The sequence below is a fragment of the Danio rerio genome, chromosome 7, assembly GCF_052040795.2.
Source record: "Danio rerio strain M-AB ecotype USA chromosome 7, GRCz13ab, whole genome shotgun sequence".
NCBI classification, from domain to species: Eukaryota; Metazoa; Chordata; class Actinopteri; order Cypriniformes; family Danionidae; genus Danio; species Danio rerio.
In genome coordinates, this window is record NC_141027.1 from 51,151,376 (window position 1) to 51,174,953 (window position 23,578).

General features: G+C 37.4%; 1 protein-coding gene across 2 annotated transcripts in view; it reads right to left on the reverse strand.

Moving 5' to 3' along the window:
• hsd17b12b (hydroxysteroid (17-beta) dehydrogenase 12b) overlaps positions 1-23,578 on the reverse strand; it is a 44,377-nt gene that overhangs the window by 11,966 nt on the left and 8,833 nt on the right. For both annotated transcript variants that reach the window (NM_199613.1, XM_087258805.1), the window contains 6 exon segments: positions 664-698; positions 1,610-1,654; positions 1,770-1,834; positions 2,092-2,199; positions 7,883-7,958; positions 9,676-9,722. In NM_199613.1, the coding sequence (NP_955907.1) occupies positions 664-698; positions 1,610-1,654; positions 1,770-1,834; positions 2,092-2,199; positions 7,883-7,958; positions 9,676-9,722 (376 nt within the window).

Consider the following 23,578-nt stretch of genomic DNA (forward strand, 5'->3'; position numbering starts at 1 on the left):
CATTTAAAAAAAAAAAATACTGCCCCAAACTTTTGACCGGTAGTGTCTTTGACAATTTTTATGACAAATGTTTAAAATAAAATTGCTATGTAAAAGTATTAAATTACTTGGAAACTTGGAAAAAAATAACAAGTACAGGATTGAAGTGTGCAAAAAGTGTAAATAATTTTTTGCTATTTCTGCGCAGAATTTTGTTAAAAATCTGTGGAGTATAACAATTAAAAACTTAATATATGAAACAAAAAATAATACCCTTTATAACTTTTATTTATCGTTTACAATACAAATCCAATTAGATCCAATTATTTGGTAAACAAAGCGAGTCTCTCATATATCTACTAAAATACTGAGAATATGACTTTACAAACTGTATTAGAAATAAATCATATGAACATATTTATATTAGTCAATAATATTACTGAAATTAATTTGAAAACGGACTAAAAATAAATGTACACACATTTACACAAGGGAAACAGCGAGGTGCTAAAAATCTGCATACACAAATTCTGTGTGGGGCTTGCAATAACCAAGCAACAATCTTGACAAACTCTTCTATGAAAGCCCAGTCATGTCACCAAGTAAAGAAACATTTTGCCTGCTATGAATGACTACACTTTTAAATCAACTACAAAAATCACATTTAATGATTAATGAACTTACCTGTCTACCATCCTGGGCAGTACCAACCTGGTCATCTGTATATTTACACACACACACACACACACACACACACACACACACACACACACACACACACACACACACAAAAGTGCAATGTGTGAGTCAGTTTAACCTCTGATAACTTCCAATGATCTTTTCAGGAATATTTTTAAGTCACGAAAAAAATCCCATAACTATAAATGTTCATGCATTTTGTGCACCAAAAATAATATGTAGCACTAACAGAAAAATACATGATGAATCCTGAGGGTGGCAGCAGAGACTCACAATTTAAGCATAATAACAGAGTCAGTGAACAACTGCTCAATGTTTATATATAAGGCTATAAATAGGTTTAGTTTATATATAGTGCTGTATGTAGGGCATTTATTTACAAGTCCTAAAAGCAGACCAGCAAAAAAAGAAAAAAAAGAAATAGATACAAAAATAGGATTTGCATTGTAGAAATGGTTGACTATTTCATTCATTCATTCATTCATTTTCTTGTCGGCTTAGTCCCTTTATTAATTCAGGGTCGCCACAGCAGAATGAACCGCCAACTTATCCAGCAAGTTTTTACGCAGTGGATGCCCTTCCAGCCGCAACCCATCCCTGGGAAACATCCACACACACATTCACACACACACTCATACACTACGGACAATTTAGCCTACCCAATTCACCTGTACCGCATGTCTTTGGACTGTGGGGGAAACCGGAGCAGCCAGGGGAAACCCACGCGAAGGCAGGGAGAACATGCAAACTCCGCACAGAAACGCCAACTGAGCCGAGGTTCGAACCAGCGACCCAACAACCTTCTTGCTGTGAGGCGTCAGCACTACATACTGCGCCACTGCCTCGCCTGGTTGACTATTTATTAATCCTAAATAACTTTGCTGAAGGCATATACAGTAAAGCCAATTTGGGTGAAGCAAATTCTTCTTACCTGACAAACTGACATAATATTGATGTTGATCATGTTGTTGATGAACTGCAATCAAACAGTCAATATGTTTACATTCAAACAAAATCACAACAAATAGGCTTTTTTTTAGGTTAAAAAGAAGAAAGTTCTGCCCAACGCAGAGAACACTACACAAACTCACGCTGTCAACATCAGGAATATTGAGGAAGAACTCTGGGTAGGAATACGAAACTCCAACATTGTTAACTGTAGGAAAAAGAGGCACAAGATTTTCAGGACAGAATGTTTAAAAAAAAAGGCACTAGCAGGGGACTTGAGCAATGTTTAAATAGATTATAAATATATTCTTATAAAACTGTTACAAATAAATGTGAAAATAGGAACTGACAAGTAGTTCCCACCACTTTCCCATAGCTGGCAGCAAATACTAAAGCATCGCAAAGCATAAAAACATGATCAGTGTGGTATCCCACGAACATCTAAATTACACAAATATAACATACCCAAAACTCCGATTTCCAGTCCAGCCAGTCCAGATTCAATCTTAGGATAGATGTCCACAGATCCAAAGTCAGCAGAAATGGTTTTGGTCTCTACTTTATACTTGCTCTCTGAAGAAAGAAAAAAATAAAGAAAAAAAGCAGAGAATTTCAAAACAACAATCCATTTTTTTTTCTCACAGAATTAGACAACAGGATGGAAAGTGCTCGTATATTAGTTCACTTAGAATGAAACACATCAGTGGTAAGAGAGCTAATGAACCCAATAAACCAATTACACCTTACAGTTAAAGTTTAAAAAAAGCATGTCACGTAACAAACTAATAATGCAGTCATACAAGTCAAGTTTGTCATCCAATACTGTGAAATGCACAAATGTTCTCTGTTGCAAAAGTACTTTAATTACTAGATGTGTCTGAGCAAATGAATTGGAAGACAAGAGAGGAGGGAAAATATCAAAAGAAAGCAAGTACAGAGAAAACTTCATTTATATGCTTGCTAGTAGTAATCATATGCATTGCATTCATATGCTTGCTTCATTGAAAGAAATGTAATACAGTAAGTGCTGTCATCTAAACGCATTTACTGTACTGTATGAACGAATCAATTCTAAAGACACAATTTAGGGAAATCTGTTGCAATTCTCCTGATTAAAATTGTGAAAATGTAAAAAAGGCCGCCAGAGTGGTGCAGTGGGCAGCAAAATTGCCTCACAGCAAAGAGAAGGGCATCTGCTGTGTAAAGTTGGTGGTTCATTCCACTGTGGCGACCCCTGATTAATAAAGGGACTAAGTCGAAAATAAAATAAAAGAATGAATGAAAATGTAAAGAATAAATAAGCATTTATGATAAAAAAGTCAAATGTGATTAACGAAAAGCATCAAATTCTTAGTAATACTATTGTTTTGACTGATGCATAATGTTTAACTGGCCATTTAGAAACAATAAGCAATCCCAGACACTTCAGTTAAAGTGTTAGTTAAATTTTCCTTTTCCCACAAACTAACACTTTAACCGAAATGTGTAATAAGCTTTTTGCTCTTGGTCCTTCCAAGCTCCTGGGGTTTTTGTTTGTCTTCAGATTACAAATTCATAAAATTTAAGCGACATTTGACAGCTCTCTCATCCTCTAAAGGCAGTCAAGTTCCCGATTCACTCAAAGTCTAGAAAAATACTCCCCCAAAAAAATCTCAAAACGGACCATAAGTCTTCAATCAGTGTTTTAATCAGAACATTATTAAGAGACAAGAATACTTGCGCACAAAATAATTTCTATATTTAACAGTTTCTGCTCCTCAGTGTCAGTATAGACCATTTCAATGTGGTCATGTCATTGGCCCATGAACATTTCCTGCTTGTTATCAAACTATTTCATAACTGTAACAAGAGCAATTCAATCATAACTTCATGTTAAACAGCTATCATAACATTATTTATCAATACGTGTCTCCTTTTGGATTCTTGGAAGCTATAAAAGTGTCAAGTATAAAACAGGAAATACGTTTAGACAATGCTTTTTTGTTTACATCCCTAAAAAAAGTCTATAGGACATGAGGGTGAATAATTAATAAAAGAATGTTCATTTTTGAGTGAACTAACCCTTTAAGCTCACAAATGCAATTCCAACCCTAATTAGTTTAGAACAGTCACTGAGTTTAGTTGAATGACTGAACTCTCATAAGATAAACAACAGGTCACATATAGTGTTCTGTACGCAAGAAAGAACTTCTCAATGATGATAAAGTTATGTGAGCATAAAGATAACACTAGTAAGGCATTCCTATTAGTGAATATTTGGTGCAAATGTACAGTGATGATCCCTATGAAGCTTTGCACACTGGGAATGATCAATCACAGTAAGGGTTGCATAGCAAGCGAGACTGGTGGCACTGTAGAAAAGAAAGCTGTTCAGAAAACGGCTGCGAAAACAAAAGAAACGTCTTGCAGAAAAGTATGGATTTTCAATTTGTGGAATTGTTGATATCTGGAAATGTAGTCGGAAGTGCTTTTCACACTTGACATTTTAAACCCTGGGTCATCCTAAACCCTGGATAAATAAAACACTGATTTGTAATCACGTTTCACACTGATTTCATTTTCTCATTCAATGTGTGCTTTTATTAATTTTATGTATTGGGCTTTTTTTATAAAGCACTGTGATACTATACCTGGGGCTAACAAATAATCCTGGGTATACAGCCATTTTACACTGTACATTCCTAAACCCCGGGATAACGTTCTTATTCGCAAATTTGCAATGTCACTGTCACTGACTGAATAAACATTAGCTAAATGTTTTAATAAATGACATGTCCTACTTTTGACGTTTTTACTCAAACCGTTAGCCTCAAACTCAATTCCTGGAGGGCTGCAGCTCTGCATAGTTTAGCTCCAACCAACTCACACCGGCTTGATAGTCTGTAGTAGTCTTGAACACCTTGATTTGCTGGATCAGCTGTGTTTGATTAGGGTTGGAGCAAAACTGTGCAGAGCTGCGGCCCTCCAGGAATTGAGTTTGAGACCTATGACTTAAATGTTACCTCTTCAGCAGCAACAACCAAACACTGCTCCATTTCATACTGAACAAACTTAAGATCGCAATGTGGGGTTAACACCACAAATGTCCGAAGCAGGGTTTCATAACCCTGGCCAAAATGAGGTGTCAACACCATATTATAGTTGTAAAATGTCTTTACCCAGCATCAGGGTGGCACAGTTGGTAGCACAATCGCCTCACAGCCAGGTCATTGGTTTGAGCCCCGGCTGAATCAGTTGGCATTTCTGTGAGGAGTTTGCATGTTCTCCCCATGTTGTCATGGGTTTCCTTTAGGTGCTCCGGTTTCCTCCCCGGAGTCCAAAGACATGCGCTATAGGTAAATTGAATAAGCTGAATTGGCTGTAGTGCATGTGTGTGAATGCAAGTGTGTATGTGTGTTCCCCAATGTTGGGTTGTGGCTGGATAGGCATCTGCTGCGTAAAACGTATGCTGGATAAGTTGGCGGTTTATTCCGCTGTGGCAAGCCGTGATTAATAAAAGGACTAAACCAAAAAGAGAATGAATGAATGAATAAATGAATGTCTTTACCCAGGTTAAAAGTAAGATTTAGAATGACGATAAAGGTATATAAATAGCATGTACCTGTGGCAAGAAATGAAATATTTGATCAAATTTGTATGTATGATAGAGAGTTTGTATTTCTGTAGTAATACTAAACTAGCAGTTCTCCATTCTGGCCCTCGTTTATCCCCAACCGTAATTAAACTCGCTTGTTCATAGCTTTCTGGTGATCCTGATGACATAGATTAGCTGGCTTAGGCGTGTTTGATCAGGGTTGGAGCAAAACTCTTCAGTAGATGAGCTGTACTAAACTTTTTGTTACTGTACTACACTGCTGGTAAATGTTGCATTTTGCATGATTCTTCATCTCATTGGTCAAAGAACATCAGCAGATCAGCTGAACAGTGTGTTGCTCCAGCAAGTATGCAGGCACAAAATGCATTGCTGGTCAGCAGCACTAATCATGCAGGCAAAACTTTGCAGAAAGTAATTCACATTCGCTATTAAATTACCATTTGTCTGCAGTGTGCTTTACGTTGTCGCATCATGTTTAGTGCGAAAGAGTCTAAAAGCTTTTCTTTTGCTGACACTACCAGATTATTTGTGCTTCTCATTTAGGAAAGCAGTTGGCGTACTTTATCTTCCCAAATGATCATAAACGCCTCTCGATATAAAGGAGTTCTTACTTTGAGAAACTAGCAACTCAGGATCACAAACTGCTTGTTTTAAAATCAATCTGGGTTTATTTTTGATACCCTAATAAGCACAATACGAAGCGAACATCTAATCATCCATTCATCTGCTTTTAGAGAGCTCTGTGATCTGAACTGTTAGAAAAGAGAACCATTCAAAATGTGCAAAGCGCCGAGTCCCCAAGCCTGAAGTTGAGAACTGCTGCCCTACAGTAGTCCCACCCATATGACGGACTACACCCCGAACGCAAGGCAGAGTCATTACGTCCCAACACTTTTGACAAATGATTTCAAATACATCCGATAAAAGATGCACAAGAGTGTATTTGCCAGTGGAGGTCAGTGGGCTGATTTTCTCCATTCGATGCTCTCTCTCTCTCGCTCTCATCCCCGCCATGACATCTCCAGGATCCACCTCCATCTGTGAAGCAGCGCTCTGCTGCAGCAGCCAGGCAGCTCAATTGGCAGAGTGCCTGCCTTTCAACACAGAGCTAAAAATAACTCCGCTCATTAACATCCACATTCATTTAGCAGAGGGAGACACTCGCTGCCTCACAAACACACGCAGCACTCGCTCCTCACGACTCAAACACACACACATATATATAGGTACCCCACAGGTTCTCTGCACACAGGCTAACACAAACGCACATTTGCCAGCACATGGGTGCACACACGTGCGTGCATGCTCGAAATCATGCCATCCTCCTCAGATCAGGAGTCAGCCAACCAAAGGACAAGAAAAAAATGAATGGGGGGGCATCTGCGATTCAGCCACTGCTGCTCCATTCATTCAATGATGGCACACTAGAAATGAATGTCTTTGCTTTCATTCTTATGGTGCCAGTGGCAAAAAGAGTGCAACAACACAATTAACAGTGGATATTAATAATAATAATACATTAATTTACATTTATATAGCGCTTTTCTGAACACTCAAATCACTTTACAGATTTGCAGGGGAAATCTCAACCACCACCCAATATTTATATGTAAAAAGTACATAATAACAATGCACTCTTAAACGCAAATGACCATCTTGGTCCCACCTTATTATAGGTGGCCTTCGTTAGTATATACTTGCACTAAGATTAATAGTTCATGGTTTCTGCTACATTCATTCTTCCATGGCGGGGCGCCATGCCAAAATTGATTCCGCCACGGCTACATTACAGCTTCTCATTCAAAACATTTTTTTTTTTAATAGCGGGTGATAATCGCACCAAAACGTATTAAAGGGAAAGTGAATTATAACAGCGCAAACTTTTCTGTAACTGTAGTAGTGCTGTGCGTCATTTTTTAACCCTTTAAGGTGACGTGCTGATTGGCTGACTGACAGGTGCGTGATGCGTGAGGCCAGCAAGCACGACGTATAAATGCTGGAGACATACTCGTTACATAAACGCACTAAAATCGCACACAGCAGCGTTTGTTTGAGAGCACACAAGAAGATCTGCGCGCCCATGAAGCGGCTTATATTTGAGGTGGCGTGCAAGAAGTTTTGTGCACGAGCAGAGGAAATCGGCGCACAAGCAGAGATTCACATGCTCATACATGTAGGTTATTACATAAATGTGATCTCAAATTCTAATACTGCGCTCACGACATTTGTCATTGAAATAACACCACAGGAATTTGGTAGATCTGTGTAAAAAAAGGAAGCACTGTAGGAAACACTGTAGTTTATTACAATGTACTTATTGTGTAAATAGATGTTTTACATTGTAGTTAGGATAGATGAAATACCTGCATACAATTACATTTGTTATGTATTTCTGTAATTACAATGTTGACCATTCAGATTTTCCACATTTTTTAAGCTACAGCCTTATTCCAAAATGGATTAAATTCATGCATTTCCTCCAAACTGCACACACAATACCTCATAATGACAATATGAAAAAGGTTTTTTGAAATTGTTGCAAATTTATTTAAAAATTAAAAACCTGAAAAATCACATGTACAGAAGTACATGTTCACAGCCTTTGCTCAATACTTTGTTGATGCACCTTTTATATATATATATAAATAAATAAAAACTTACCAATAGCTTTGGACACTTCATCCAGCTTCTCTTGAGTACGGCTGATGAGAACAATGGCAAAACCTCTTCGAGCAAGCTGCACAGAATGACAAACATTCAACATTACAATAAATTACACATCATTGATCTGACATAATCAATTTATACAGTAAAGGTGTAATAGGTGATCGTCTTCTTCAGAAACCATTTTTGTATAAATATGCCATAATATATGCGGGTTGAAAGTCTTCACATGCTAATAGAAACCATTAATTTAAGTGGTCTAAATGTATTTATATGTATTAATAATCTATGAAAGATGTAGGACCAAAAAAAAATCCATCCAATCAAATCATTTGGTCTGAATATTACAATGGGCACCCTGTCTGCGCAGAAACCATTACATCATTGACACATTCACAGACACTGTTCAGACTGAGAATGGCAGGCAAACATCAACAAGTTGTTTCTTAGGGATGGTATTGTAATTACTAACTGTACAATAAAGTTTTCACTAAGGTGAATTTTATGTTATGTAATGTAGCAATGCTATCTAGTGTGCATTCATGAGCCATGGATTTGAATGGTGATTTGCAGGGTGGGACATAGGCTTTCAGTGCTATCAGACTAATGTTAGCATTCTCCAAGATCTCCTATTGCACCTTTAAACTGAAACAATTAGTTAACTTCACCTATCAAAGCATCTACCACAATCTGTATTAAAGAAGACCTAAATTACAAAAATTACTTTTATAAGGGGTTTGAACACAGTTGTGCGGCAATAGTCTGTGAAAATAACCAGCTTCTAATGCTAAAAATCGATCGATTTTATTTTTATAAACAACACACTGCAAACACACTTTGATTGACATTCTCCCTTTGTACATGTCATCATTATTGAGGATCTCTCCCTCATTAGCATAGTATATTACTCTTGTTTTGAATCTGCCACCATGCTGACTCATAGGCGTATATAGCTCCGCCCTCTTTTGAAAAAGGCACAATCTCATTTGAATTTAAAGCGACAGTCACCAAAATTACATAGTATTTTGATCAAGGTCTAAAAAGGGGCAGATTCAAAAAGTTACAAAATATTATGTGCAGGGCATTTAGAGTCGAAATTTCACAAACACAGACTTGAGAGACATCAAAGACTTATTTTACATCTTGTAAAAAGCGACATATTTGGTCCCTTTTAAGGCTGAAATATTCTTTGGCCGTCAGCACTTCAAATCAATCAATGCAATGTCCACCAAATAATTTTGGTCATCAGGATGGTCCACAGACATGTGCGCACATGTATGCAGCCCTTTTTTTCCTGATCATGCAGACAGCAGGCGCACAACAGTGCACATGCAGGGTGAATGTTGAGACAGAGCGAGTCCTTTAAATGGCACTGTGCATGTGTTGAACTCGCTGCTCTGCACATATCCTTGGTTGAGTATATTCTGAACTGCACAAACACAGCTGTGTATGAAAGCAACATTGAAAAGGTAGTTTACACATGCCTTTATATGCCAAAAAATACTACTTATATAAGTGTATTATTACAGAAACGGATCTCATTTTCAGAACATGACATTGCATAATTACACAACATTCTATAAAATCCCTATTCATAAAGACCATCAGACTGAAAAAAAATGAGAAGCAGCAGGGTGGTAAATGCTTGTCAGTTTGTCAGCTGTATGAGGCAAACCTTTGAGAGCGGAGTTCTCCCTGAACTCTGACTGAGACCTCCAGTCTGATGACTCATTGTGATTTCCGTGAAGAGAGGAAAAAAAAAAACACAAATAAAACCTGAGGAATCTTACCTCCTCCGCATAGGCTTTTCCGATTCCATCGGTGGCCCCAGTCACAACTGCAGAGGAAAAAAAAAAAAGAATATAAATGATCAGGATGCCAAATATGCATCACCTCAGTTTATATGTAAAGACACACTTAAAGGGTTAGTTCAGCCAAAAATTCTAATGACCCCATCATTTACATTCCCCCTTTTTGATTTGAACCTTTATGAATTTCTTTCTTCTGATGAACTCAAAACAATAGATTTTAAAAAGCACTGGTTGCTGGATCCATAGTAGAGAAAAATAATAAGGAAGTCAAAGAAAGTCGCAGCATTTTTCTAAATAAATTTCTTTGTGTTCAACAAAAAAATTAAACTCTGGTTTTAAACAAATGAAGGGAGAGTAAATGAAGACAATTTTCATATTTGGTGAAATATACCTTTAACATTAGGCATAATTATAATTTCTGACTAACGGTGCTTAAAAAACACAAGATACAACCTTTGTAAGGAAAATAAATTGCGTCATTAACATCCTTCATGAAGACTAGCTGTTTTATTTATTGTATGAAATTGACCAGGAACTCTTGGAGCATGGACCAGGAGCATGGAAAATCAAACATGCTCCTGCACCAGTTCCCCAATTAAAAACAATGTCCCAAGAAAGGGGGTTTTCAGTCAAGACCATATAAAAAAACAGATTTACAAAAAAAAAAAAAAAAAAACACTTTCAGTAAATAGTTTCTCAAAGAACAAGGGATTAACAGTGTATTAGCACTGCAAAACTCTGAAATTGGATCGTTTTATTTATATACAATCAATTTGCAATGTGAATACGGTTTCACAGGGTAATTTAAATAGCACTGCTTGACAGTTTTCTGGGAAGTCTGGTAGTATTCAAGCACAGAGGCTGTATAATCGCAATGCATACAAATGCTTTTTGTACCTAGCTTTGTCCTGTTTCTAGTCCAAATATCCAAAAATTCTTAGATCAAGTAAAAATATTTAAGAAGAAAGCTTTTCGTAAAAAAAAAGCTAAATTATCTGACAGTGGGGTACGTGAAATAATCTTGGTTTTGGAACAAGACAAATTGTGTGTAAATGAATAAATACTATCAATCTTTGTTACACATTCAAACAGAATTTGAGCACAAAAAATTACGATAAACTCTTTTGAAATGCTCAGTCTTGGTCAACTATGATTCAGACATTGTATATCCTGCAATGTGACTATTGCAAAAGCACACATTGTAAAATGATATATTGTGCAGCCCTACAATGTATCAATTTAACCCTGTGTACCTGATTTTTGGGATAGATCCCAGAATAAATTGTATATTTATGGTTTGCACTTTAGAGTTGCTGAAATTATGATTTTAGCTAGAAAAAGCTACACTATTTTAAAATATAAATACTTTGCTGTTTTGGTGTAGAAGAAAAACAATTCCGAGTAAAGATTTTGAGTAAAGACACGTTAAATGAAAAAAAAAAAAACTTCTTGCAAAGTTCCAAAAAGATGCATAAGACATGAATGTAAATCTTAGGGGCTGATCACAGCGAATGCACAGAGTATTTTTTTGAATGATTTACTAACGGCTGCGAGAGTTTTGCACACTGCTTATGCGCCCCTTGCGTTTTAACTGACTACTGTGCTTCGCATTTTTGCTGTTGCGTGCCGCATTTTTGCTGTTGCGTGCTGTGAGCAAAGTATTTCACAAGAGGATGTTTTTTCCAATGCTCTTTAGTGAGAAGAACATGGTTAGCATTTGTTTTGTATGCAATGCTGCAATTCATTGGCCAATAAATAAATATATTTCCATAATATATTTTTAACATTACCTTGATTATCAAATTTTCACACAGATACCATTACATATTGCTATATATGTGAATTTGTTTGACTACAAAAGTATAGTGAAAAATCTGATAATGTATAAATAAAAGCAGGGTTCCACACAATCGATTTGTGTTGGGACAACATGAAGGGATTAAGTATTAGTTTTTACAAATTTAAGTAGATTGAACATTTACAATTTAGTTGTCCAACAAACATCTAAAAAAAATGTGTTATTTTTACAGCTCATCTTTTTGAGTCCCAGCTGGGTCAGTTGGCATTTCTGTGTGAAGTTTGCATGTTCCCCCTTGTGTTCATGAGGGTTTCATCTGGGTGCTCAGATTTTCCCCAAAGGCCAAAGACATGTGCTATAGGTGAATTGAATTAAATAAATTGGCCATAGTGTATGTGTGTGAAAGTGTGTGTATGGGCTTTTCCCAATACTGGGTTGCAGCTGGTTAGGTATCTGCTGTGTAAAACATATGCTGGATAAGTTAGTGGTTCATTCTGCTTTGGTGACCCCTGATGATTAAAAGGCAGATTTAAACTTCTGTGTCAAGCACACATTTATATGCTCCAGTGCAGCCTGTGCACAGTCGCACATCCCTTGCCGTGGCTAACACCAACGTGCACCTCAGAAAAATCTAACTACACATCGCAACAAAGCGTAGTGCAAGCTCTGTGATTGGTCGGCTTGGTAGCTGTGGGTCGGGACCGAGAGCCACGTGAACTCGTTGGAGCATGTGTTTACAAGTGTCGAGTCACGTGAAGAAGCTCCAGATGGAAGATTTTGTTTTGTGATCACCTACACATCCACTGGTTGCCGCCTCTAAATGAGCGAGATTTAGCTACTTGTACAATAAGGTAGCGTTCAGAAAAAACAAAACACCAGCGAAGAAACTCAACACAGAAGAACATAACATAACCTACTGCCAGCTAGCGTTTCGGAAGTGTGATTGCAGAGCAACACAGACAGCACACAGAAGTATAAATGCACATCTACATGCAAGGCAGTCGCCATGGGTCACACCAATCACTCCACACAGAAATATAAATTAGCCTTAAGGGGGATAAGCCGAATGAATGAATGAATAAATGAATTGAGATTTTTTTTTGTTTATTTTACCATTATTGTGAAGCATTATAAAATAACCATTATTTCATATTCCACCGGGAGGATATTTCTTAATCTAAAGAACCTCCTCACAGAACAAAGACGCTTTTATAGACTAAATTTAACATAAATGGAAGCATAAAATGACCCTTAATTTGTAAAAGTGTAGCTGTCCAGGCTTCACTTAAACAACAGGCACCATAATCACCCTGAAATCCACTGCTGGAAATAGACCTATGATAGCTGTCAGGTAAGAAGAAGAAGAAAATGCTTCGCATTCATAGAAAGAGCTGAAATTCACAGTCCCTTCACTGGGCATCAAGGACACGGGATGCACATCCCCACCCTTTAGCCTGGCATCTTCAGTGTCATAGATGCCAGGCCTGATTAAAGATTTACACGGGCAGCCCGCATACACCGGCTGGAGTAACATAAGAGAGTGTGGAGAAGGAGGGGTGGATGACGAACAATAAGACAGCACAAGGGAGGAGCGAATGAGGACTGATCCTGAGGGCAGTTAAAAATAGAAAGGGAAGAGTGAAAGGCAAGCGGCTAAAGGAGAGTACAGTCGGGAGGGGGACGGCACACAGTTAGAGGCAAGGGAACCATTTTCCCAGTTATTTTTAAGCACATTTACAATACATTACTCTACATGGGCAGATGAAGAAAAAAAAAAACAACATTGGTTGGGATGAAGTGCTCCAAGCATGTACTGCTATAGGTGAGGACAGAGAGAGGGGAATTTCACTATGAATGCGATGTCTTCATCTCATAATACACCGTGAGCGATGTCCACAAACACATGCTGGAAATGTGAATGAACTGGAGCCTTATTCAGAAAAAAACGTGAGAGACCTCAATGGGCTGAGCTGTTGTGTAACATCACATCTGTGCTTTACTGCTTAACTAGCCAGTGCCTGTTCACAATACGCTTGAGGTAAATATTTAAAAAATAAGCAGATTTGAAATTAGACTTGCAATTTTCCATAAAAACGAGAGGGGGGTATTAACTGCCATATTAGCCATCAAATTTTCCAAATTATAAAATATAATGGGTAACAATTTAGTTTAGGTCACAATTCATGACATTATAAAACCATTAGCCAACACTACTAGCATAATAAACTACTAATTAACCATTTATTAATAGTTAGTAAGGTAGTAGTTGGATTTAGGTTTTGGGTGGGATTAGGTATATAAAGTTAGATCATACTTTACTGATGAACTGTCTTAATAATAAGCAGGTAATAAGCCAGTAGTTTATAGCATGAATGGTGAGCTAAAGTAAAGTGTAACATTATTCTTTATTTTTTATTTTTATTTTTTTTATTTCATTAAAAATATTTTTTTTTAAAGGTTAAACAATAAAACACTACAATAAAAAAACAATATAAAGACTAATGATAAATAATACATAAAATAATATTTAAATAGAAAAATGATTTAAGATTTACTTTTGATAAAAATGAGGATTCATTTTTGAACAGATTCATATTTTAAAACAAGTTTAAAGTCTCTCAGATAAAAAGTGTTATCTGATAACATTACAAATAGGGCATTGCAAAAAAAAGTTTGACAGTTAGGTTGCTATTGCAATATTGGCATTTTGAGCAACTTGTCCTTCTGTCCACGAGTGAGCTTACCATGTCCAATACAGTATCTTGTACAAATCTATGGTTTCTGCAGGATTCACAAAGTCAAATTTATGACTTTTAAGAGCATTATTATTTAAATTTTAGACTTATACAGGTCTCTTTTTTTTATTTGTTAGCCACAAGTTTCAAAACAAGCAAACCCTAGTATGCATACACATTTCACATACAAATCTTTAAAAACTATAACACACTAAATGTACACAAGAGTCTGTCCAGGTCAGTGTCCTCACCATACATTGACTATAAATAAACATTTGAACAAACATTATTAAAGGACGGTAATAAAACCATATTGATAAATAGAGTTATAAATAGATTTTTGTTAAACGTTCTATTGAGGATGGATTGTTGGTGATTGGATGCATGTTGGCCAGATTTAGCTTTTTATGGACAAAGAAGAAAAAATACCTGTTTACAATTTTTTAAGGCCTACAAGACAAAATTTCAGTGAACTTAAGACCTTAAAGCCTAAAATTTAGTTTTTGAAATTTAAGACATTTTATGACCCTGCATACACCCTGAAATCAGTCCCATCAGGATTTCACCAAAGAAAAAACAAATCTAAATTTTGTGACTAAAATAACAAATTCTGTGGCGAGAAACACCCATGGCGAAACAACCATACACTCTCACTTTCACACATGCAGTCATACACTACAAACAATTTTGCTTACCTAATTCACATATACTGCATGTCTTTGGGCTGTGGGGGGAAACCGGAACTATACACAAAGGTATACATCTTATTTTATTATATGTTTTTTGAAATCACAAACTAATAATCTCTGTAAAATTATATAAAGGAAACACTGACAGAAACAAAGAGAAACTAGGGTTTACCCCTAAAACACCCTGTGGCATTGTGGGAAATAAAAAGGATAGATAATATGCAGAAAATTGATGACAATTTAAAATATTTGTGAACAATTGAGGAATTGCAAAATCCTGAAGAGTCTTATAAAAAAATTTTTTAAAAATCATGTATTGAGTTAAAAGAATATAATTTTTTTTTTCTAATAAGGGCTAGATTTCGAAAAGTTCATTATTTGAGCACAGATCCCATTCTGATTTCATATGAATACTAGCTTTTACTTAGTGACTTGTATTAGAAAATGTTTTCTGGGGCGTCACGGTGGAGCAGTGGGCAGCACAATCGCCTCACAGCAAGAAGGCCACTGGTTGGAGACCCAGCTGGGTCAGTTGGCATTTCTGTGTGGAGTTTGCATGTTCTCCCCATGTTGGCGTGGGCCTTCGGGTGCTTCGTTTTCCCCACAATCCGAAAACATGCACTATAGGTAAATTTAATAAGCTAAATTGGGCATAGTGTATGCAAGCGTGTATGGATGTTTCCCAGTGTTGGATTGCAGCTGGAAGGGCATCCGCTGCGTAAAACATATGCTGGATAAGTCGGCGATTTATTTCACTGTGGCAACCCCTGATTAATAAAAGGACTAAGCCGAAAAAAAATGAATGAATGAATACAATGTCTGTAATTCATTCACTTTAAAAAATAAAACAATTTCCTGCACGTAGAAAAATATTTTGAGTCATTAAAAAAATAACATTGTACTGTATATAATGGTGGATTTTGTGTAGAAGCAACAAATCTACTTTAGTTATTTGATTGTCTTGCATTTCAAGGCTTTGACATGTTCAGTATTTCATAACCTTGTCCTTCACGTATATCAAGACACAGTCATGAAGAAACATGAAGCAGTTCCATAAACGTGAACACAAACAGCTTCAGATAAGATATAGAATGTACAAGACAAGGTCTTCCTTTCTGAAGTTGAAAAGGATAACTCGTGCAATCACTTAAATTCAACACATTATACCACACTATGGACAAACACAATATGAAATGATCACAAAATGTAAACTAATAATGATTATAGTTCTATTGCACTGGCAAAACAATTGAGATAGAGAGAAACAGATAAACTTGTCTATATTATGCTTTTATGTTTATCACTGAATGTTTCCCTACTAAACAAATTAATTGGGTGGCAGTTACTTAATGTTTAATCTTGAATTATGCTACTACTCCTGAAATTTGGCTTTAGTAAAGAATTTTTAATGTAGACTGAATTTGTGGTGTATTCAGTTTTAATAAAAATAATTTTTAATAAAGAACTGTCTTTTTTTTATTAGAATATGCAAAAATCATACAAATACAAGAAAACATCAACAGATAACAAATACAAAGCACCAAAACAAAAACAAAACAAAAACATCAACAATATAGTCAGGTACTGGTATGTGCGTGAGTGTGTGCGTGTGAGTGTGTGTATGCATGTAAAGGTAACTTGGTGGACAGGTCAGAGTACATACATTAGGAACAATAACAGTCAATAAATGAAGCAAGTGTCACAGATATATATAAAACATATAGAAAGAAACCAGTCAGAGGTAGGGAGTAACAACAATGCTTATTAATGTATGATAGTAAATATGAGAGTAAAAAGAGAGAAAGGACAACAGTAATAACTGACAACAATAACTAGATTCTTAAAGTTTTAAGACAAACTTTGAGGCTGGCTTGTGAACGCCTGATGGTAATAGTTTATTTAGTTTAAACAGTTTTAAAAAGTATGAAAAGATAGATAGATAGACAGACAGATAATAGATTACCATGTTACTAGCATGTTACCAGCATAAATTAGCATGTCAGTAGCATGATTCTAGTATGAATTAGCATGTTACTAGCATGATTCTTGTATGAATTAGCATGTTACTAGCATGATTCTAGCATGAATTAGCATGATTATAGCATGAATTACCATGTTACGAGCATGATTCTAGCATGAATTAGCATGTTACTAGCATGATTCTAGCATGATTGTAGTACGAATTAGCATATTACTAGCATTATTCTAGCATGAATTAGCATGTTATTAGCATGATTCTAGCATGAATTAGCATGTTACTAGCAAAATTCTAGCACAAATTAGCATGTTGCTAGCATAATTCTAGCACGAATTAGCATGTTACTAGCATGATTCTAGCATGAATTAGCATGTTGTTAGCATGATTCTAGCATGAATTAGCATGTTACTAGCAAGATAGATAGATGATAGACAGACAGACAGACAGACAGACAGACAGACAGACAGACAGACAGACAGACAGACAGACAGACAGACAGACAGACAGACAGATAGATAGATAGATAGATAGATAGATAGATAGATAGATAGATAGATAGATAGATGGTGTGCTAGCATGATTCAAACAAGCCAACCCCCGCTTCTCTACGATATTCTGATACTGAGATATAGCTGCTGTTATATCGTTGCTAGGTTAGTCTGTTTTGTTGCTATGGAGTTAATTGACAGCTTAGACTGATGATGTATCAAAGCTTCTTGCCAGTATGAACAGTTAAAAGCAACACCCATGTCTCTATCACACTGCAGCATGACGATTTCAATCTGAACCTCTATAATGGCAGTCTATGGGACCGTTGCTAGGGTGCCGTATCTGGTTGTTAAGGGTGTGGCTAGAAAGTTAAAAGTTCATCAGTTATTGGTAGTTTGGTAGTCTGAGTTAAATGAGCCCAGTTAGAAGTCTGTGCGACAGTCTGATGTAGAGTTATGAGCTCACAAAGTTTGGTGCAATGTTAAGTCTATGGGATTTTTCCGACGGTCCCGAGACGTTTTTCAGAAAACCGAAAGTCGGACCAGTCCGAAAAGATATAGCAACCCGAGTCAGACCAGTTTGGAGGTCTGGTGTGAGTTTGGTGGTCATAGCTCGAAAGCTCTAGGAGGAGATTGAGTTTAATTTTTAGTCTCAGAAGAAAAATAGGATAACAATAGTCTGGCTTGCTACACAAGCCAGCCTAATAATAAATCACAAGTGCTACACCAACTACTACTACAGAAAGTTACTTATATTACAACTACTAATGCTTCTACTACAGCCACAACCACGACTACTACTAATAAAGTGTCTATTAATATTGATACTACTACAACGACTACCACTACTGATACTACTATAGCGTTTGCTACAATTAATACAACAATGTCTACTGCGACTACTACTACTACTACTACTACAACTACCACTACTACCGTCTTTTTTTTTTTTAAATAATATTGTAAAATAAACATTTTCAGAAATGTTACTTTGGTTTTCAGTAGAGACGTTATGATATCCTTTTTCCATTTCCGATACCAATTCAGACACCTCTCTTAAAGCCTGATGCACAGAAACAAGGATGGTAAGGGCCATTGAAGGGAATTGGGCCAGGACATGTTACACCCCTACTCTTTAAGAGAAGTCCCATGGGATTTTTATTACCACAGAGAGTCAGGACCTCGGTTTAACATCTCATCCGAAAGATGGTGCCCACTGACAGTATAGTGTCCCCTTCAGTTTACTGGGGCATTAAGGGCCTACTCACACTATGCCATCCGTACCGTGCCCAGGCCCGTTTCCCGGATCTTTTGAGAAGTGTGAGTGCGCTGAATCGGGCTCAAGCACGGTTCACTTGGCCGGCCCTGGCCCGGTAGGAAGAGGTGTGCCTGAGCGCGGTTCACTTGGGCTTGAACCAAAGCCCAAAACTGAAAGCGAGATGTGACTTTTAAGGGACTGTTTCATATGGATTTATTAATCATTCTTACTGTTCAGTGAACGTAAACTGCCATAGTTTATTAAAGACGCAAACCCCTCACTTCACGACAGCTGCGCGGCTTCAGCAGACCTCCTCATTCCTGCAGCACGAGGGCTTTATGATTGTTTATGAGCGCCAAAAGTGGCGGATCTGTTCGGCGAAATATCTGACTGCGTGTCCCCGCATCCCTAAGGACTGTTTGGCGAAATATTTGATGGCATATCAAACGACTGAAACGATATAACTAGAGAAATCTCCACTGTGCTGCTGAGTGAGAGAGCGCTTCTCACTGAACAGCACAGCAGCGATGAAGTAAGCGTGCCGAAGCCCGTTTGTGTTGTGAGCGCGGGCCGTCGGGGGAGACGGGAGGGGGGACAAGCGTGCTTTGGCCCGGTTCGAGGCAACTGTACCTAGTGTGAGTACGGCCTTAGACACCAGCAACTCACATCTTTGCAGTTTAATTTAATTATGTATATTAATAATGATAATAATGTACCATATAACTGCGGTAGGCTTCAAGTTTGACACACACAGAGTGCAGGTTCAGTGCCCCCTGCTGGCCACACCAACACTGCTTCCTGTAGCAACCTAGTTTTCCCACGTGGTCTCCCATCCAGGTACTGACCAAGTTCAGCCCTGCTTAGCTTCAGTGAGTAACAGTCTTGGACTGCAGGGTGACATGGCTATGGCATTTAACAATACCTCAATTGACCTCAGTTAAATCAACATTCAATTAACTGAACGCATCTTTCGTTTAACCAAATATATACATTTTATTTTATTTAGTAGGCAGACTAAATCATTTTTACTGTGAATTTAACATGTCCACCTCATTTACATCATAAATTGATACTTTGGACAAGTTTACTAAAAAATTGTAATCCGACCAACACCAAGCCTGCAACTGGGTCAGTGTAATCAAAATTATTTTGAAGTCTACAATGAAACAAATGACATTTAACCTTCCAGTAAATCATTTCGCCACACTTTCTTTACATTACTCAGGCATGAGCACTTTCCATCTGGCATATCAAAAGAATAACGATAATAAAATAAAAAATAAACTTAACCAAATCCGCAAGGTCTAATAACCCACAAACGCATTTCGATTCTGTGAACAAGTGAGGAAGCAACAGGAGAAACACCCCTTGTTAATTTCACATCAGAAACATGGCAGGCTATCGCAAGCATGAGGGGGAAAAAAAGGTGTTTTTCGTCAACCTTCTCGAGCTACATATCAAAAGATTAAATGCTGGAGTCTGGTCAACTGAGAAATGATCTTATAAGAGTGAAGACGCCCCCTCACAGCACACACTGATGCTGCTGCTGTTGCTGCTAAATATTCTGAAGGCTAAAAAAAGAACAGGAGATTAAAAATACCAGGCAGGCACTGCAGCCTCGTCTGGAACAGCTGCAGCACTTGAATACAAACGAGCCTCAGCTTTCCCCCGGCATCACATGCACTGCACTCCTCCTCCCGGGCTTGTGGACCAGGCCATACATTGCAGCCGCGCATCCACACTGAGCCCATTGCATCTGATGCGCCATTTACTGCAGCCGCATGTCACACAATGGAGGACTGTTAAGTGGAGGATGACTGTAACAATGGAGTGCACAGTTCTATATACTTGACCACTGTGTTGAGAATTATCGCAATAATGTATTTTGTTGTTCATTTCATAATTATAGAGCCATCTTCATTCAATGAAAAACCCCAATTTTATCAGTAGTGCATGATTGCGTATATATAAATATTGCACAGTGCTAATTGTCGTTAATAACAGGCTTTTTGGTTAAAAAAGTGCTGCCTTTGTTGCATGTTTAGATTAAATGATCTAATAATATCAGTATAGCAACATTACTTTGTATTCCTGGATGTTGCAAAGTGCTAACTGTAGTCAATGTAGGTTTTTATTTTAAAATTTCCAGCAATGCAATGTATTTTTTTGTTTAATGCCATGTCATTTTCATGGCAGGAAATTTTCAATAATAAATATACAATTAAAAATCAACAAACAAATGAATACATAAATTAAATAAGATTTTTTAGGTGTTAATACATGATAAGAATTTTGAAATCGTTTCTGGTTTCACTTTGCTAATAATATCTTTAAGAGAGTTCATTTCATAAAGTCTTCTGGAATCATTAAAAGTAGGACAGTCCAGCAAAATGTGTTTTACAGTAAAGGGAGTTGAGCGGCACAAACACTGAGTAAGGTTTTCACCTAGGAGCAAAAAGCCATGTGTTATTTTTGTATGCCCTAAAATTTCCAGCATTTGCAGCGAAATTCTTTGCATGTTTAGATTGAATTATCAGTTACACTCACTTTAATATGTACACCTTATTAGTATCGGGTTGAACCCCCTTTTGCCTTCAAAACTGCCTTAATCCTTCATGGCATAGATTTAACAATTTTGGTTTATATTGACATGATAACATCATGCAGTTGCTGCGGATTTGTTGGCTGCACATCCATGATGCCAATCTCCCGTTCCACCACATCCCAAAGGTGCTCTATTGGATTGAGATCTGGTGACAGTGGAGGCCATTTGAATACAGTGAACTCATTGTCATGTTCAAGAAACGAGTCCGAGATGATTCACGCATTATGACATGCTGTGTATCCTAGGCTTGGGAGGTATCCAAATTTTGATACCTTCAAACCTCTTCCCTATTTTACCTCGGTATCTGGTATTGCTGTGCATAATTTAAAAATGTATGACAGAAGGCTCAGACAGCGTCACCAAACTGTTAGCTTGGCATTTCAGATTACACTAGAGTTACCGCCCGCTCCCGCGCTTTATTCGGAAATTTATTCCCTCACCGCAAGAAATCTGTTCAAGTCCCGCGGCTCCTGCAGTACAGCAGAGGGAATGCAGACCTCTAGTTCGTATTTACCATGTCTCCCTTCTCATTCGGTCGAAAATAATAAATATTGGAAATATTGCCAAACTGCAGGTCACTTGGTGCGCGACTCGCCACCTCATCTCTCTCTCTCCCCCACATTGTCCCATGATGACAATCACACATACGCATTTGTAGGCATTAAATAAAAAATATTTATTATTTAATACTAGTTTCCTATATAAGTGCATTGTTTTTTAAGACGGTATAATGGTAATGAAATTGACACCGTTGCTATTTTTAGGTCCTGCGTTATACCACATTACTGTATTCCCGCCCAAGCCTAGCGTACCCTGCTGGAAGTAGCCATCAGAAGATGGGTACACTCTGGTCATAAAGGGATGGACATGGTCAGCAACAATACTCGGATAGGCTGTATTGTGAACACGATGCTCAATTGGTACTAATGGGTCCAAAGTGTGCCTTGAAAATATCCCCCACACCATTACACCACCACCACCACCAGCCTGAATTGTTGATACAAGGCAGGATGGATCCATGCTTTCATGTTGTTGACGCCAAATTCTGACCCTACTATCTGAATGTGGAAGCAGAAATCGAGACTCATCAGACCCACATAACTGCCACTCAATAGATATTTTCTTTTGCTCTGACTATTCTCTGTAAACTCTAGAGATGGTTGTGCATGAAAATTCCAGTAGATCAGCACTTCTGAAATACTCAGACCACCAATCTGGCACCAACAACCATGCCCCGTCCCCTTTCTTTCCTATTCTGATGCTCAGTTTGAACTGCAGCATATTGTTTTGACTATGTCTACATGCCTAAATGCACTGAGTTGCTGCTATGTGACTGGGTGATTAGAAATTTGCATTAACGAGCAGTTGTAGCATAGCTACCCTAATTTTTGAATTCCAGTAATTGTCATCAATAATGTAGGGGTTTTTTTGGTCCCAAATATGCTGCTGCATTATTTGAAATAAATGTTTCAATTATATCAGCATAGCAACACAGTTCTATATACCAGATTATTGCATTATGCTAATTGTCATCAATGTAGGTTTATATTCCAAAATTTCCAACATTTACTGTAAAATCCTTTCCACGTTTAAATTTAATAATCAGGGGCGAAGCAGTGGCGCAGTAGGTAGTGCTTTTGCCTCAGTCTGCGTTTCTGTGTGGAGTTTGCATGTTCTTCCTGCGTTCGTGTGGGTTTCCTCCGGGTGCTCCGGTTTCCCCAACAGTCCAAAGACATGCGGTACAGGTGAATTGGGTAGGCTAAATTGTCCGTAGTGTATGAGTGTGTGTGTGAATGTGTGTGTGGATGTTTCCCAGAGCTGGGTTGTGGCTGGAAGGGCATCCGCTGCGTAAAAACTAGCTGGATAAGTTGACGGTTCATTCCGCTGTGGCGACCCCGGATTAATAAAGGGACTAAGCCGACAAGAAAATGAATGAAAGAAATTTAATAATCAATTATATCAGCAAAGCTACACTAATATTCTGAACTTCACAGATTGTCATCAACAATATAGTTATTTTGTCAAAATTATATCAGCATAGCTACACGATTATATATGTACCTGAAAGTTGAATTGCGCCAATTGTCAGCAATATAGGTTTTTTCAAAATTTCCAACATTTTCTGCAAAATTCTTTGCATGTTTTGATTAACTGATCTAATTATGACCATAGCTACATGATTATTTAAATCATGTATTCTTGTATTGCTCCATTTGCCATCTATAATGTAGAATTTTATTTTTTAAAAATCCAACATATGGTGTCTTATTTTTGGCACATTTAGATTAAAGTTACTATTACCAACATGTAGGATTTTCGCCACATATTGCG